General features: G+C 42.7%; 1 protein-coding gene across 1 annotated transcript in view; it reads right to left on the bottom strand.

Annotated features, from left to right (window-relative positions):
• Positions 1–18381, bottom strand: part of Vwa3b (von Willebrand factor A domain containing 3B) — a 187850-nt gene that overhangs the window by 38952 nt on the left and 130517 nt on the right. Inside the window, exons 17-19 of the mRNA XM_052745145.1 lie at positions 17325–17433; positions 17075–17231; positions 4382–4500 (exon numbers count right to left, since the gene is read on the bottom strand). Coding sequence (XP_052601105.1) covers positions 4382–4500; positions 17075–17231; positions 17325–17433 — 385 coding nt within the window. The remainder of the gene's footprint in view (positions 1–4381; positions 4501–17074; positions 17232–17324; positions 17434–18381) is intronic.

The raw sequence follows: 18381 nt of genomic DNA on the forward strand, positions 1-18381 counted from the left end.
AAAAGGGCTTCGGTGCAACTCAGATCTGGGGTCGGGCTCAGCACCCAGCCCCACCGGACTGCTATGTGATCCTGTTGGACAGAATCCTTTGAAGCTCTGCTTTCTCAGGGGTAAAACAAGGCTAACAGCACCCATCCCTGGCTTTGAGAGGACAAAGAAGAAATATATGTAAAGTACCAGGAGTACCTATTGAGGTATTCCTCCCCTCTGGATGGATCAAAAGGGTGAGCCCGGAAGCACGGAGAGACCACTAGTACTGTGGGTCCAGTGGGTCCAATTAGCTAGCATGGATCAAATGAGAACTCAATACTTCAGAAAATATTTCCCAGAGGCACATATTCATCACATCTGTGTCCCCTCTTGCCCACGTTTTGTAAAATATCAATGCTTTATTGAGTTGGTGGGGTGATTATGGCAAAGCCACCAAGAGTATGTGACAACCATTCCCCTGAGGCACCTGGAGGGCACTGAATGTGAGGGCCTTTCTGCAGCTGGTCCAGCCCCTTAGTCGAGGCTGCTCCTGTGCATCCACTGGGTTGCTGTGGCTCTAGCTGTAGCAAGAAATGACTTGTCTACAAAGCAACGTGTAACTATTGGGCACATCATAAATCTGACCAGCAAGAAAGAGAAGACCTTAAACAGAGTCATTTAAGCACGGCCACAGAGCCAGACTAGAACTGAGACTTCTCCTGTGGATTTCAGAACTGTGATCTTGACTTTGGCAATCAAGATAAGCTATTTAAAAAAAAAAAAAAAAAGCACTGCTTCTGAATCTGAGCAGCCCTAAAACCATTCAAGCTTTTGTTCAGAAACACAAAGCCCAGACTCTTGAAATACTGGAACAGAAGGACATCCATCCATGGACACTGTGTCTGAAATAGCTCCTTTATATCATCCTGTGAACTTCCGTTTGCTTGGTCATCCCTAGCTTGAATGGACTTATGGATGTATAATACCATTTATTTTCAAAGTGGCATTGGCTTACTTTGGAGAAAAACATCACAGAGAAGTGGGACAGTATATTTGTCCACTACTCATCATTTGCACATGATGAGAAAGTTGCACATGATAAAATACAAAAATGGGAATGACATTTCTACAAATAAAATTCTTGGGCTGGAGAGATGGCTCAGAGGTTAAGAGCAAGGACTGCTCTTCCAGAGGTCCTGAGTTCAATTCCCAGCAACCACATGGTGGCTCACAACCATCTGTCATGAGATCTGGTGCCCTCTTCTGGCCTGTAGACATACATGCAGGCAGAACACTGTATACATAATAAATAAATAAATCTTAAAAAAAAAAAAAATTCTTTAGCACTATTGAACTATTGAATTAAAAGGCTCAGGAAGTTTTTGTTCTGTATAATATTGTTACTATTAATACTACTATTAAATAATTTAACATACACACCAAAGCAATAAACCTAGTATTAATTAAATGAATAAACTTAAATATTAAACATCAGCCATACTAAAGCTAATATCATTAATGTAAAAATTATTGTTACTGAAAGTACAAGTTGACTCTCTCTCTCTCTCTCTCTCTCTCTCTCTCTCTCTCTCTCTCTCTCTCTCTCTCTGTTTTTAGAGACAGAGTTTCTCTGTGTAGCTTTGGAGTCTGTCCTAGAACTCACTCTGTAGACCAGGCTGGCCTCAAACTTACAGAGATCCGCCTGTCTCTGCCTCCCGAGTGCTCAGATTAAAGGCGTGTGTCACCACTGCCCAGCTCTGTTGAATATTTCTTATCCATAAATGTTTGGGATTTTATATTTTAAATATTTGCATGTACATAATGAGATACCATAAGGATGAGACCCAAGTTCAAACACAAAATTTATTTAGCTTTCCTGCCTTATACACACAGCCCAGAAATAAATGTATGCACAATTATTAGTGCATGCACCAATATTTTAACTGTGGTCTTTCACATGGGATCAGGAATGGAATTTACCGTATGTGGCATCATTATGGGCACTCAAAAATTTTGGAGTCTGGTGCATCTGAGGTTTGGAACTTTTAGGAATTTTTGTTCAACGTGCAGCAACAATACTCTTCTAGCATTAGCAAGAGTTTCTTAGAGTTACTTGCAGGGACAAATCACTTACTCTGTGTTTTGGCTTTTTTTCTCAAGGAGTGTTGTTCTGCCTGGGAATAGGGTCTCCTTCCTTTCTGAAACCCTCAGAAAATGTCAGCCAAGGGACTACTGTGCTGCACACAGTCATGAATATTTTAGGATGAACAGATTCGGGACGGAAGGCAGATCTACGTGGAATGTTTCTTACGTGTGATCTGTACAATCCTCCCAACAGCCCTGTGGTGGGGGTTCTGCAAATAAGTCACCTGCTCTCAGGAACATTACACACTTGCCTAAAAGTAAGCATTGGTCGGGGCTAAGGACAAAACATGCAAGCCCTGCCTGACCTCCAAGCTCCAGCCTGTGGCTCTGTACCAGATGTTTACAGACCAAATGATTACAGCACTCAAATATCTGAATTATTCAAACAAACTACATTAGAATTTGAATGGAATTTTATTGCATTTGAATACCCAAATCAAATTTGAACATTTTAATAACCAAACTGGAAATGCATCAAAGTTGAACGAATTTCAAATACTCAAGTGCACAGGCCTCTGGTAGAACTAGACGGAAGGGGAAACAAGGCTGGCCCAGGCGTACACTAGTGGACCAGACTGTCAAGGAGCTACAGTATGCCAGGGCAGTGGTGGAGAGTATGACAAAGAGAACAATAGGGGAGTGACTAGAGGGGAGGTGGAGAGTCCTCTCTGAGGAGGCCATTAGGAAAAAGGACCAGTCGAGGGACAGCAGAATAACAGTCTTGTAAGCACCAGACCTAGGGAGAGGAGAAAGCTCAGGATAGGTCCTCTTGCTACCAAGATAAAGATGGAGGACAGAAAGATGCAGGAAAACAAGGGGAACATCCCTAATCCCCAAATACCCTAAATCCCAACTTTTCTGAGTGCCAATGTGACAAGTAGGAAATCTCACCCACGCCATACAGCTTTGTTTCTGGCATGGAATTATTTCAAATAGTGGGGGGGAAAATGTTTGGACTTGAGCCCAGTTCCAAGGGTATCCAATTTTATGCATATTCATAAATACAGATACAGAAGAAAACCTGAAATTCTCCTGACCCTTTCATTTTGGATAAAGGATCTCACCTGTGCTGACGACCTATACAGACCACTGACAGGGCTCACATGAGGGGGTGTCCAGTCCTTACAGGAGGGCGGGGAAGGAGACTGATGTGAAGAAGATTGGAGAGCCATGCAGGGGTGGGAAAAGACCTTTCTGTGGATTAGCTGTGGCTCCCTGTGGGCAGGAGTTGGGCTCTGAGTACACATTAGGCCCACTCCACACTGAGTTGTGATGGCTGGGTCAGCAGGGGCCTGACCACATCACTAACCTCTATATGCTTTATTACTTATCCTTCTCACATCTCACATGTCGGTAACTAAAACCCAACTGCGGAGCTTCCGGAATCTGGAGTAAGCTTCCCAAAGAAGCTGGGCACCTTCAGAGGTCCCTTAAGTGTGTACACTAAGGTCTAGTTCTAGGCAGGTGTGTAGGTCATGGGCAAGGGTGACAGCCAGGCCACCTGTCCCGGAGGAAAGGCTCCACCTTTTGAACTGTCTGAGTGTAGAATTCTCTCTGTAGTCAACATAATCATCATCTTGATACAAAAACATGTAAACCATAATCTATGTTTATAGAGTTACCCCTCAGTGTTCATGGGGGACTGGTAGCCCCTTTAATGGCTACAGATTTATCAGGGTCATGGACACTCAGTTCCTGTATGTCAAAAGCTATTGCATTTGCATGTAACCAAGGCATACCCTCCCACATACTGAAAATCACTTGTGGAGTTTTCATAATACCCAAGATCGTGTAAATTCTGTGTGCACACTGGTTTTGTATTTGGAGAATGTGACAAGAAAGCAAAATCTGCCCAAGTCCAGGTCAGACAGTTTGCTTTCCTGATTATTTTCGTTTGGGGGAGGGGGAAGGGGGCTGAGCAGGAGAAGTGGCTGTGCCTCTGCAGTGGCATCTGTTAGTTATCCTTCAGAGTGTTAGGTGCCAGTGTGATCAAATTCACTGCATTAAGAGGAAAACTTTGAAGGTTTCCTGGAAACACAAGATTTCTACAGCGCTGAGGATGGGAAGTTGGTTTATGTAAAATTGTTGGAAAGATCAGCTCAGAAGCCTACCCAAGCACCCGGGAGGACCACGCATGGGTTGTCGCTTTGTATTGATACTGGGTCATTTGAAAAGTTGCTGTTTCGGATGAAGCAATCTAAGCCAACACAAGAGAAAAGAAGCCAAACCAGATTATCTATCAGGAGCATTTGGGAAGCATACTCACTTTTCATAGGATTTAATGGCCTGCTCCACATTTTGCTTGTAGATATTGAGTTTGACTCCCTGGGGGTTAATTAATACCATCTTATTGGTGTCACTGCACATGTGTGCTAGAGGGGACACCTGCACAGAAATGTCAACAGAGAGCAAAGCGTCACTGATAGGTCCACGCGAGCCTCCAAATGTGTATTACATGGGTACGTGCTGTTCTGACTATAAAAACCACATTATAAGTGTAGAAAAGCAGACTATGATAAGTCTTCAAAGAATAAAAGATACAATTACCAACCTTTCTCTTTCAATTTTAAAAGCTATACATTTTTAAAAATCGTCACTACAAAACAAAACCCACAGAAGAAAACCCAAAATTGTTTCAGGAAACCCTTGTGATAACTGAGTGTTATCTCTAGAAATATATATGATTATATATAATTATGTTTTGCTTGTATGTATGTACACCACATGCATGCCTGGTGTCTATGGAGGTCAGAAGAGGGCAGCAGATCCCCTGGAACCCAAGTTATGGGTGTTAGGAATTACCGTGTGGGTGTTGGGAATTAAATCCAGGTACTCTACAAGAGCCACAGGTGCTGTTTGTTTGTTTGTTGAGACAGAGTTTCTCTGTGTAGCTTTGGAGCCTGTCCTGGAACTCACTTTGTAGACCAGGTTGGCCTCGAACTCACAGAGATCTGCCTGCCTCTGCTTCCTGAGTGCTGAGATTAAAGACATGGGCCACCCACCACTGCCCGGCTGCAACAAGTGCTCTTAACCACTGAGCCAGCTCTCAGGCCCCAAGAAATGACTTTTTACTTTCAATCAAGGTGATGCAGTTCACACTGTTGTGTTCCCTGGCTTCTAAAATTGGGCAAAATAAAAATTAAGATACTAGTGCAAAGAAAGAAAGAAGAAAGAAACTAGATATGGATACAGTTATAAAAAAATAGAAGAGAAATATAAACAGGTGAGTCCGGGTGAAGCTATGGGTTGCTGGCTCTGTGTCCGGTGATAACACAGCAGTGAGAGTCCAGCTCCTAGAAGTAAGTGGGACTATGAGTGCTTAGGAGATCAAGGGTCCAGGTTGGGCTCAGTGACAGAGGTTAGCCTTGTGTTAAGGGTCCCTCCTCCTTGGAAGAAGGTACTGACTAACAAGAAGGGACATTCACATAGCTCATAACCAGGGACCAAGCCTTGAGAGGGTATCGGTGCATACAGACCTTCTACATTGCCTTTATCTACTGCAAGGAAGAAATCACTCCTCACTCTTTCTTAGCTGTGCTCGTTGGGGACTTTGCACTCAACCAAGATGAGAACCTATTGTTTGGTGTCAGTTAGGCTGCTCCAAGACATACAAGAACTTACTGAAATTCTAAGAAGAAGAAGTGGATGCAAATTTTTTTGGAAGCTTGGAAGAATGACATTGGAACTGGAATAAAGAAATAATCTTCATGGATTGAACGAAGGTCTTGTGAAGCAGGTGACGTGTAAGGACTTCCCCCACAGACAAGAACACAGAGAAATGGGTGATGAGAGAGAGGTATCTGGATAGGTATTGAGAAGCTCCAATACGTAGTAACAGAAATGTCGAAAGACTAGAGTCAAAGAGGAAGGTCACACACGAGGCAACATCTGGCAGTGTGCGTGCAGAGGCTTCCTAACTGGTGGCTGTGCCTAAGCGTTAAACTGCAAAGAAGTTGGAAGGAAACCATTTGTTAACAACTGTGATGGGTGCTGGCTGAAGTCGAGCTGTTTGATAAGAGAAGGGCCAGACACAGTCTGTCTGTGTGATCTGGGGGATGGGGAGGATCTGGGCCCTTGTGCAGAGGGTGCGGTTGTTAAGGATCTTTTTCGTTGGGTCAGCTCTCACAGTAGGGAAGGGATAGTCCGCAGTCAATTCAAAGGTTCAGCTGCTAACCTGTCTTAAGATGTAACAATAGCCTGGCCTCCCAAGTTCCACTTTCAGTCCCCAGAATAAAGGTTGCACCATTTTGAATATTGTTTTAACAGTGTAGTTTTAGGTCTGAAGCATGGTTTAGTATTTTTGTATTGAGGCATATGTAAAAACTCAGGTTAAGGATTACCTCTGAGGAAGGTGGGAGGTGTACTAATCAAAAAAGATGACATGGGGGTCTTTACATTACTTGCAATTCCTTAACTACCTTTAAAAGTGTCTGAAACAAGCCAGGCAGTGGTGGCACATGCTTTTAATCCCAGCACTCGGGAGGCAGGGGCAGGCGGATCTCTGTGAGTTCGAGGTCTACAGGGTGAGATCCAGAAACGGCCAGGGCAACACAGAGAAACCCTGTCTTCAAAAACCAAAACCAAACCAAACCAAACCAACAAAAAAAGTGTCTAAAACATGTGTAACATTGAGTTTTAAATGAGCAAAAGTTGTTACATCTAAAACTTGGGAATTAGAGGAGGTAGGCAAGACTTCAATGATTTTACTATTTGATTCTTTAAACTATGTACATTCACTCTAGAATTAAAGCATCAGGACACACATAAGCAAAACCGGCAAACATTTATAAAATGGAAGAGAAAGGCATGAAGTTAAAAGCTTCAGAGTTCAACCAGCTACTTAAAAACCACACAGAGTCAGCATGCGGCTCCTGAACACTCCTTTCAAAGGGAAGGAAAGAGAACAGGGGGTTAAAGGTGAAACGCCTGGGCTTTGAAACTGAAGATTGCATAAGTTTGTAAAAAATAAAATAAAATAAAAAGAAGAAGGGAAAAAAAGAAAGAAAAAAATCATCCCTCAAAATAGAGCACTAACAAAACTTGACAGGGAAAAAAAAAATCAATGCCAAAAAAAGATGAAAGACATTTATGTTTTCTGTATCCTGGAAGGAACGTACCCCTTTGGAAGTCTCTATGTGTCTCTCCTAGTTTACGTTGTTTAGGGTTCAATGATAAATCAGTACTAAAAAAATGCTTAGACAAAATCTCGCCTCTTGACTCCCACCTACTTAAGCAAAGGCAAATTCATATTGTACTTCCCTCTTTGGTAGATTTAGATTTCATGTCTTGCATGGCCATCATGGTCTTGAGTGTAGTTGTTCAAATTTGACTTGTGCACACCACCTCCTTCCTTCCTGCTCACAGGATTAGGGAAACACAAAGGCATACTCCACACACCTTCAGTCCTTGGTCTTAGTTTTTACAACATGGTGGTTACTTGGAGGCCAGATGATACACTCTCTTTATGATGTCAAGTTTAGTGTCACAAGGGGCATTCCAGGGCTTAGGGGGATCACAGTCAGGCTGCCTGGCCTCTGGGGGGAGTAAGTCGGGAGGAAAGTGGGGTTCATGAGGAAGCTAAGGGTTGAGTTTAGGAGGGAACAGAGGCATGTGATCGCAGCCCCCTTGAAAATGACTTTCCTAGTGCGTTTCTAACTCAGCGGGGGGGGGGGGGGGGGCGGTCCTTCCAGACAATATTTGGTAATAAGAGGAAACCCAAGGCACCATCTACTTTAGCTCTCTGAGGCAAAACTAGAGTCCTCACTAATTTATATTAATAACCACCTCTTAGTGACAAGAGAGGTAAATTAGACAGGTGTATGGGGGTGTGGTTTGTGGAGATGGGGAGGAACAGAGAGATGGATCTATAGAGAGATAGACCACAGCGGTAGAAATTTCTAGAATTTATAGATGGGCAAAATTGCACTGATAGTTACAATTTTCCCACTCTTATGTGTAATACCTTGGACCATTAACTGGAAAACAGCTTTATGAAAATACTACTATAACAACAACAACAACAATAGAATTTATCCTCACTCTCAGCCAGCAACAACAGAGGGATTCTCTACATATGTTTCACTCAATTCCATTATAGACAAATACATTTAATTGTAGTTTTTGCTATATGGCAAACTAAACTGTCCATTAAGCTGTAATTCTTTATTTTTATATTTTATATGTATGAGCATTTTGTCTGCATGTATGTCTGTGCACCATGTGTGAGCCCGGTGCCAGCAAAAACCAGAAGAGGGTGTCAGATCTTCTGGAACTGGAGTTACAGATGGTTGTGAGCCAGCATGTAGGTGTTGGGAATCAAACCCAGGTCTTCTGGAAGAGAAGCCAGTGCTCTTAACTGCTGAGCCACGCTCCAGACCTCTTTATTTGGTTTTTGTAAGTATTGCTTATTGGGAGTCAGTGAAATGGCTCAGTGAGTAAAGGCAGTTTCTGTGTAAGCCTGTCCACCTAAATTCAATTCGCTAGGACCCACGTAAAGCTAGGAGAGAATCTACTCCACAATCTACTACTCTCGCCTCTATGTACACTGTGACACATGTGCCCTACCCCCCATAACACACACAATAATAAATTGTTGGAATAATAAATGTACTAAATATAAAAATATAATAAATATATGCATAATATTTATTGAATAACATGAAAGACTAAAACAGAGGCTCAAAACAGTTTTTAGTGGTTTGATATATTGTAAAATATAAAGTTAATGTTCTGCCAAATTTGTTGAGTTAGAAATTGAGGCATGGGACAAATGAGGACTTAATCAGTTGGGGGAGAGGTTTACTGAATATGAGTAATGTGAAAAATATTTTTAAGAGCTTTATTACTTTTTTATTCAAACATGGTAAAATAATTGAATATCAAAATGAAGCCATGTCACTTTCACACAGTAATAGAAAAGGTCAAGTTCTTATTTGGTTTGTTTTATGTGTGTATGCTACTGTTTCTTAAGGACATCAGAAAGACAAAGGGAAATGAATATTCTCAGAACTCCATGTAAGTTGCTCCAAGATGGGAGGAATAGTTCAATATGTTGTCACAGTTTAACATGTTATTTTAAAAAGATATTTTTAAAGTTTTAGTTATGTGAAAGCCTGCATGTCTGTGCTGGGTATGTGCATGTGAGTGCAGGTGCCCATGAAGGCCAGAAGAGGGCATCAGATCTCCTGAAGCTCGAAGCATAGGCAGCTTGTGAGCCATCTGACATGTGTGTTGGGATCCAAACTCAGGTCCTCTAGGAAGAGCAGTTTGTGTCTTCCACTCTACAAGTTATATTAGTAAGTGTTATTAAAAGTTATCCAAAAATCATCATTACATGGAAACATATTCAGAGCAGACACTAAATGAAGAAAATATCCTGTGTAGTTATGTACACAGCTATTATTTTGAACACAAATCAGAAAGAATTTACCTGATGACATTAGAAGTAACCCCAGAATGTGAAATTGAGAAAACAGTGTGAAATTGATGATTATAAATTTCACTGTTTAACCTAGATCAAATTTATGAATTTCAGTGTTTTCCAATAAATATCTCAGCACTCAGTGCCAGACTCGGCAAGGAAAAGCTTTGATTGGATGTGTCTAATGAAAATGCAGGGCTCTGTGAGTCTCACATGGACATATTTCTGAATAGGGATACAATGGTGTTCTAGAAATCTCAGTTGTTGAAACTGCTGAGCACTGAGTCTTAAGGGTATGCTCTTCAAATGGAAGCTTCTGTAAGCTCTGAAGAAAGTGAAGACGAGGTCACAGAACTGACTGGCAAAGTGGTGCATCAATGAGATCATTCAAAAGCCATGAACGTGTGTTACTGTGGTATTGATTGCTGTTCACATTTTAGCTCTAAACTGGAAACAGCAAAAGTCAGTAAGCCTTTGCTGGCATTGAGTGATGTTGAGGGACACCTGAGTGAAAATGGGCACAAAATTCTGCTATGCTTAGTTTGACCTCGCTGTGGTTAAAACCCAAAGGGAAGAACAAAAGGGCATGCATGGATCAGAACAAAGATCTGGCCATTCCACTGCTTCTTTTTTATATATCTATATCACTTCATTTTTCTGTGTGATGGATATGTAAATAGCTCTTATAACAGCTGTCATTTAACCATTTTAAGCTTTCCAACCAGTCATTTTATGTTTAATCCTCCTGTCTTTGTTGTTTGTTTGCTGGAGTGTCTGGTTTTTTGCTAGTTTGTTTTTGACAAGGTCTCACACTGTAGCCCAGGCTGGCTTAGACCTCACTATGTAGCCCAGGCTGGGCTACAAATTTGCAGCTGTTCTCTTGCTTAGCCTCCTGAATGCTGGGGATATTAAAATCCTCCTATATTTGAAAGCAGGAAAATATGATTTAAACAACATCCCTGTTTTCTTTGTAGCTACTATTCCTATCAACTGCATGATGAGATGAATAGATACCTCACGGGTTGCTCTAAGATTTAGGGCAGACACTTTAATTACATCAAATGCTTTTCTCAGAGCCTAGTACATGATAAGTATTTATCATAGAATAGATTGGGGACCTTGTCATGGTCCTCCAGGAAAAAAATGACGGAGATGGTGTGCAAAGGCACAAAGCTATGCATAGAGCCCGGAGGACAAGGCAGAAGGCCTTTGTGGGATGGTATAACAGACATGATGATGAAGATGATGATGATGATGATGATGATGATGATGATGATGATGATGGATGCTGTCAGCTCTGCAATAATGCAGGCTAATCTTCCCAAATTATTTCAATCTCTTTTTTTTTAAAGCAATTATCAGTAAAGAGCTCTGAATTCCAGGCTCATCAAATGGCTAAAGCAATTTTATTCTGTGTATGGCTTGGTGATGAATTCATCTTTTTGAAAGAGCTAAGATAAAATTATCTGGCCCATTTTATATCTTGTAATGAACAGTTGCTAGGGCAACCTTTCTGCTTAGTACTTCATTTCCAAGGTGACAATTTGCTACTGGTCCAGGGCGCTGGAAAGCAAAACAGCATTGTGCTTTGGAAGAAGAAAGATTCCCCCCAAGTAAGCCATGAAGGAAACAAAGAGTCCTTACACAGCCAGACACTGCTTCTTGGCCCACACAGATGTTGTCATGCGTTGAACAGAGGAGAACCCATTAAAATTCTCAGTGCAGAGAGATTAGATCCAGGCCCACCTGCTTGCCAGCTCCATCTCTTCCACAAAGTGGTCATTTCAAATTGAAAAAAAAAAAATCTCTCTAATAAGCTGGGAGACATTTTAGCATATTGTTATCCTATTCTTCCCATTTATAGCTGAGGGCCTCTTCCAGTCTAAGGAAATATTAGGGCATAAGAGATGCAAATAGAAGGTATTTGAAATTTATTCTTGTAGTAAATTTTGCAATGTACACTACATTATTTACTACTGAAGTTGCACTACTGTGCAACAGATCTCAAAACCTATGCCTCCCGTCTGTCTAAAACTTGGTGCCCTTTGCTCAACAAGTCCCCATTGTCCTCCTCTTCGCTCCCTCCACTGTAGCCTCCGAAACCAGCACTCACCCTATTTCTAGGAGTTCCACTTTTTTAGATTCTACATCTAGGTGAGAACATGCACTCTCATCATCAAAAAAAAAAAAAAAGATGGGGGCTGAAAAGTTGGATCAGTAGCTAAGAGCAATTGTTGTTCTTGCAGAAGACCCTGCCTGGTTCAGTTCCCAGCAACCATGTCAGATGGCTCATAAGCACCCGGGACTCTAGCTCCAGGGGGTCCAATGCCCTCCTCTGGCCTTTGTGGGCACTATACTTACATGCACATACACGCAGACACATATGCATATACATAATTTTAAAAAAATCACAGGTAAACAAGGTGATAAATATGCTGATTGGCTTGAATTAATCGTGTCATATTGTAACCTGATATTAAGTCATCACATTATGCCCTGTAAACATATAAAGTTACGATTTGTCAAAAAAAAGTTAAAATTTTAAAGACATAAACTATGCTTTGGAGCTGAGATTAGATTTGTTATGGTCTACCTCTATCATCATCGAATTCTTGCCCTTCTGTTAATGATGAAGGGTGAATTTGCTGGGCAGAGCACTGTCTCAACTGTACAACTTGTGATGGGAACGCATGGTACCACAAAAGGTACCAAACATTTCCATGGGGAAATGTTCATCCCTTTTCTTTGGCCTTGCTTTCCAAAGGTGAAGTGCTAGAATGTTCTAAAGATCAGGATTCTTACTTCTGCTCCTCCTGAATTTTTCCTTCAGAACAATCGAGGCTGGAATCTAGTTTTTATTTGCATACAAGGTAGTAGCTTCATTGTGGTATTTTTCAAGCGAAATTTATTTTGTTTTTGTTGTTTCTCCTCCCCCTTCTCTCTCTCTCTTTCAGCCTCCTCCATCTTCCCAGCCGAAGTAGCCCCCTTTATGGGTCATGTGTCCTTACGTCCTCCTTGCCCTTCTGCCTTTCCTTGATAACTTGCTCCCCTCATGGGCCCCTACCTATTTTCTCCTGTCTGGCTTCAATTTGCATCTATTCTCACATCCCTTTATTTACATACTGTAAATATTAAAAGTCGGGATCTATGGTGGCTTGGATGAGATGTCCCCTGCAGTCTCAGCATTTTGGTTCCTAGTTAGTGGCACTGTTTGGAGAGATTTGGGTGATGTGGCCTTGCTACAGGAAGTGTGTCATTGGAGGCGGGCTTCGAAATGAAAAGCATTATGCCACTTGGTGTTTGTTTTGTTTTTCTCTCTGCTGTGTGCTTGCAGTAAAGGATGCGAGCTCCCAGCTTCCTGCTCTGGCTGTGCTTGCTTTCTGTGGCTTGCTGTCTGTGGCTTGCTGTCTGTGGCTTGCTGCCATGCCTCCCCACCATGGTGCACTCTTATCCCTCGGGAACCATAAGCCAAAATTCTCTCTTCTTTAAATTGCTTTGGTTGCGCCTTTTATCACAGCAACAGAAAAGTAACTGGTACAGGATCCACACATGAGAATGTGTGATCACTGTCTTTCTGAGTCTGGGTCACTTCACTTATCATAATACTTTCCAGATCCATCCATCTCCTGCAAATTTCATTTTTCTTCAACATTTATCTACTCATCCATTGATTGACATCTAGGCTGGTTCCATTTCCTAGATATTGCAAATACAGCAGCAATAAGCATGGAGCTACAGGCATCTTTGTGGTAGGTTATAAAGTGCTCTAGGTATTTATATCCAGGTCATATCATAGTCCTGTCTTAAATTTTTTTGAGCTACACTCCTCCCAGCGGTGATTCAGGGTTCCCCATCCTTACATTCTTGCCAGCATTTGCTGTCATTCATTTTCTTGACGTGAGCCATTCTGACTGGGGTGAGATGGAACTATCAAAATGGTTTTAATTTGCATTTCCCTGATGGCTAAGGATGTTGAAGGCTTTTTAAAAAATTTTTTGTCCATTTCTGTTTCCTGTTTGGTTAACTGTCTGTTCATTCCACGATCCCATTTCTCAATGGGCTGTTTCATTTTTTATTGTTTAATTCTTTCAGTTCTTTATATATTGTAGACATCAACCTCCTGTCTGAAGTACAGCAAAAATTTTCTCCCATTCTGTTGGTTGTGTGTTTGCTCCGATGATAGTTTTCTTTGCTGTGGAGAAACATTTTCATCTCATGCCATCCCATTTGTTGACTCCTGGGTCAATTGCCTATGCTACTGGAGTCTTGTCCAGAGCATTCTTGACTGCACCTATGACTTGAAATGCATTCCCTGTGTTTTCCTCTAGCAGTTCTGGCATTTCACATGTTAAATCAAGGACTTTGGTCCACGTTGAATTGCTGTTTCTCTTGGATGAGAGCTGTTGATCTAATTTCATTGTTCTGTGGGGCATACCCAGTTCTGCCAGGACCATTTGCTAAACAGTGTTTCTTCCACTGGGTGCTTTTGAGGCCTTTGTGTGGGTGAAATCGTAAGAATCACTCTGGACGCTTTCTCAGCCCCACACAGTTCATCCAGTTCCATCAACGTGACTCCACACCAGGCTTCACCTGGGCCCAGTGTGGCCGCCTAGTCATCGTTGTCCAGTCTTGCCTCCTGACTGCCATGACTTCTCAGCCTCACATCTCCACACTGTCTTTTACTTAGGCAGCAAAAAGCCAAAGTTGACTTTTCCCCATGATAAAACCTCTCCCAGCTTCCTCAAGACAGAGTTGAAAATCCTTGAGCTCAATTAAAGCTTTACTTTCTCCGCACATATGTAGAGGCCAGAGGACAACTTGCAGGAGTAACTCTTCTCCTTCCCAGTAAAGTCAGACTTGGTGGCAGGTGCCTTCATCCACCAGGCCATCTCACGGGCCCTTGCATTTTCTTTCTTTCCAATTTGATGGGAAGAGGGTACCCAATTAGTTTTCAATCTGCATATTTCTTACCTCATGTATCTGGTTACCACTAAAGTTAAATGTCTTTGTGTGTCATTTTGGCTTATCCACCCTTTTTTTCCCTCAGATTTCTCACTGGAGTATTCATCATGTTTGTATCCCTTCATGGTGAAGATACACATGCACGAACGCCTGTGTGTGTGTGTGTGTGTGTGTGTGTGTGTGTGTGTGTGTGTGTGCGCACGCGCACAGGCTGAACACCAATTTATGCACATATTGATATATACTGAACCATGCATGCATATCAATAATATAATTCTTAAGACCTTCCTTCGTTGTACATGCTACAAATGTTTTCTTAAATCTGCTTTTACTTCATATTCTTTTATGCAGAATGTCATTTTTATTAATTCTTTGAGAATTTCATATGATGTATTTTGGTAATATGCATTTACCTCTAATTCCTCCCAGACCAACCCTCCCTTCCCCACCTGCCCTCACTTTTTTCTAAACCCACGGAGTCCCGCTGTGTTGCCCACATACTCTTGGGTGCAGGCCATTCATTGGAGCATGAGACCTACCAGGGGCCATACCTTAAAGTAAACTAACACTCCCCATTCCAGCAGCCATCAGTTGCCAATAACTCCTCAGTTAGGGGTAGGGCTTTGTGCCACCCCCCATCCATGCTGGAGTTTGGACTGGTTTGAGCTGGTTTGATCTTGCATAGGTCTTGTGTATGCTGTCACAACCACTGTAAGTTCATGCAGCTGCCCTGCTGTGTCTGGAAAAGCCTGTTCCCTTGTAGTCATCCGCTGCCTCTGGCATTCCTCCTCTGCAAGGATCCATTTTGACGTAGTTAGGGGAATAAATATTCTCTTTATGGTTTCTTCTTTTGATCATATGCTTCTATTTCCCTGGCCTGCCACATTTGTTTTTGAGAACTTTCCATTCCGATGTATCTCAAGTCGTTGGGAGAGTTGCAAGGAGGAGTGATATAAGCCCAAGAAAATCCTGCTTCCAGGAGGAAGTCATTAGACAGGTTTGTTCCAAATAAGTCCCAAGTATATTAATAAAAGGAATACACAGAACATGAAGAAAACGTCACCAGACTGCCTGGGAGAGATAAGTCAGTGTTCACTCACTTTACTGCCTTCGGAGCCTTGAGGCAAAGAAAGAGAACAGGGTAACCCCTGCCACCCACAACCTCCAGGGTGAAGGGCACTGCGGCAGGGTGGTGCTGACCTCCACTGGTTACAGTTTCAATGTGACTGATGGCTAACACAAGAGAGTCCCATTGCTCTGTCTGCTGCTCTAAGTGCTTGACCCAGCGGGGTCGAGGCCAGTGAGAGCCCTCGGCACTTGATTTTTCTGAAATAAAGTTTCTTTGCCTTTAATTTTTATTTCCCCAGATGTTCTCATGGGAAATCCCAAATACATAAAAAGCAGGAAGAATTAATTGCACCATAAGCCTTGTCCTCCCTGGTGATCTTTTCCAAATTTAAGAATTGCTCCAGCTGCTCTGACCCCCTGCCACCCCGTCCCACACAGACATCCTGAGGCAGACACCAAGCATCCCATCTGTAAACACTCCAGGATGCTCCTTTAGGAATGTCACTCCCTTTAGGGCTGGGAAGCCTGATGGTTGCTACTTCCAGCCTCTTTGTATTTTCCAGGCAGCAGTGGTACTCAGTCCTCACATCCACATCTCTTCTGTTACACATCCCACTCTAACTTGGCTGCTTCAGAAACTGTTTTTCCTGAAGACACGGGCTTCCCAAACTCTGCGGCTACTTCTTGTTACAAATGGTCCTCACGGTGGAAGTATTGGCTCTAGAACATACTATCACCACTGCCAACACTTCTCAGACCCTTATGTAAAAAGGAGGGGCTTCTGTACATACCCTCCCTACATCCTCCTGTGTCCCTTAAGTCATCAATGATTCATAACACCCACTACAATGCACACGCCATGTAAGTAGCTATTATACTGTTAGGTAGTAACAGGGAAATGTACATGCCCAGGACAGATGCAACTTTTGATCTAAGATTGGCTAAAGCCATAGATAAAGAGTTCACAGACACCAAGGGCCAAGTGAACCTAATCGTACATATATGGCCTTGGCCACATATACCTTACCACACTCTCATACTGGAGGCTCTTTTTCTTCTCCAGGAACATGACTACCTCAGATCCACCCCCCACCCCCCACCTCCTCTCTCCTTGCCTGTGGTGGCTTCTATAATAGAGAAAATGTCATTCGACTTGGGAAAAGAAAGGGCCCCATCTCTCAAGCAAAGGCCCTCTGTCCTCAGTCCCTTGGTCCCTAGATGCCTGTTCACAACTCTGAGCTGGAGAGCTTTCAGCATCTCTGCAGCTCCATACATTCCTGCAGCGTCGAGGAACTGCAGGCTTCCAGCTCAGCAAAGGCTGGCCCGAGAAGGGGAAGTCGTAAGAGTCCCCAGTCCTCTGCTCCCTCATTTACTGCCTCTATGCGTAACTTCTTCCAATACATCTCTGTTGCAATTGCTCAAGAAACTAAAGCAGGTTATTATTTTATTTGAGCAGAAAATTAAAAAAAGAAAATCATCTGAGCAGGGGCACAGAAATAATCCCATTACCTCATTAAAGACCTTGGAGACAACATGCTTATTCAGGATGGGAACATAGGTGGCGTTTCGGGGCACTACGGTCCCAGTCAAGGCATCCATGATGGTGAGCTTCTTGGCCACCAGGCCATGGGTTTGGAGCCACTTTTCAGAGGACATGTCTGCAGAGCTAAGAACACAAGACTGTAGGGTTTGAAACTTGCAACTTGGCCGTTTGGAAACAAAGCAGAGCAAAACATCCTCCTTAGATGCAAGCACTCACGTGTGGTCATTAACTTGGCTTCGGTGGTCATTAACTTGGCTTCGGTTTTCAGTGAGTCCCTCTGACAATTTGTCATGTAGGCACTTATTCATCAGCAGGATGCTCCTTTCTGTGGAATGAAATGGCAGCTGTGTATACTGGGGCTGACATCAAGGATCGATCATGCTTGCGAAGATGGAGGGCTAATGGCAGCCCACACTTCAGAGGCCATAGTTTAACCTACCAGAGCAGGCTCTCAGGCAGAATGCATTAGCCCCCTCCACGGGCACCTCAGGCACGGGTGATACTGCCCTGCCTCACCCACTCCCCCACCGTGCAGTGAGAACTCTCCCCATAGAAGAACCAGATGCATTCCTGGCCCCTTCTTCAAAAACCCCATTTCAAATGTTTAACAAGACTATGATTTGCCAGTGATTGCTCAGCACTAGGCTCCCTCACAATTACTAGAGGGGTGACTTGATGGACATTTTCAATTCAGATGCTTTGTTTCATGATTCCTCAGCTTCGTATGGGAAAATCAAAAACTGTTATCTGTGGAATCATTAGGTTCAAATTTTGAAATTCGTATTTGGGGTTTTAAATGTCTATCTTTTTTTTTTTTTTTTTTTTTGGTTTTTCGAGACAGGGTTTCTCTGTGTAGCTTTGCGCCTTTCCTGGAACTCGCTTTGGAGACCAGGCTGGCCTCGAACTCACAGAGATCCGCCTGGCTCTGCCTCCCGAGTGCTGGGATTAAAGGCGTGCGCCACCACCGCCCGGCCTAAATGTCTATCCTTATATAAACTTGGATTTCTAAATGGAAAGGAATATTCCTTCATTGATTTAGCAGCTGCCAGAAAGAAGGGAAGCAGTTCAGGTGTGAGTTGGTTAAATGCTTAAAAAACTATGTTCTACTCATCATGTGCCAAGTCCCATAATGAACGGACTACATGTAGGCAGCTGAGAACATGCAAGCTAGCACATTGCATGTAGCCAGTTGAGAACATGAACACTAGCAGGTTGCACGTGACTGAGGACACTCAAGCTAGTTGGAAAGGTTTCCCACACAGTGGCACTGAAG

Source organism: Peromyscus californicus, unplaced genomic scaffold (assembly GCF_007827085.1).
Source record: "Peromyscus californicus insignis strain IS unplaced genomic scaffold, ASM782708v3 Scaffold_19__1_contigs__length_69161282, whole genome shotgun sequence".
NCBI lineage: Eukaryota > Metazoa > Chordata > Mammalia > Rodentia > Cricetidae > Peromyscus > Peromyscus californicus.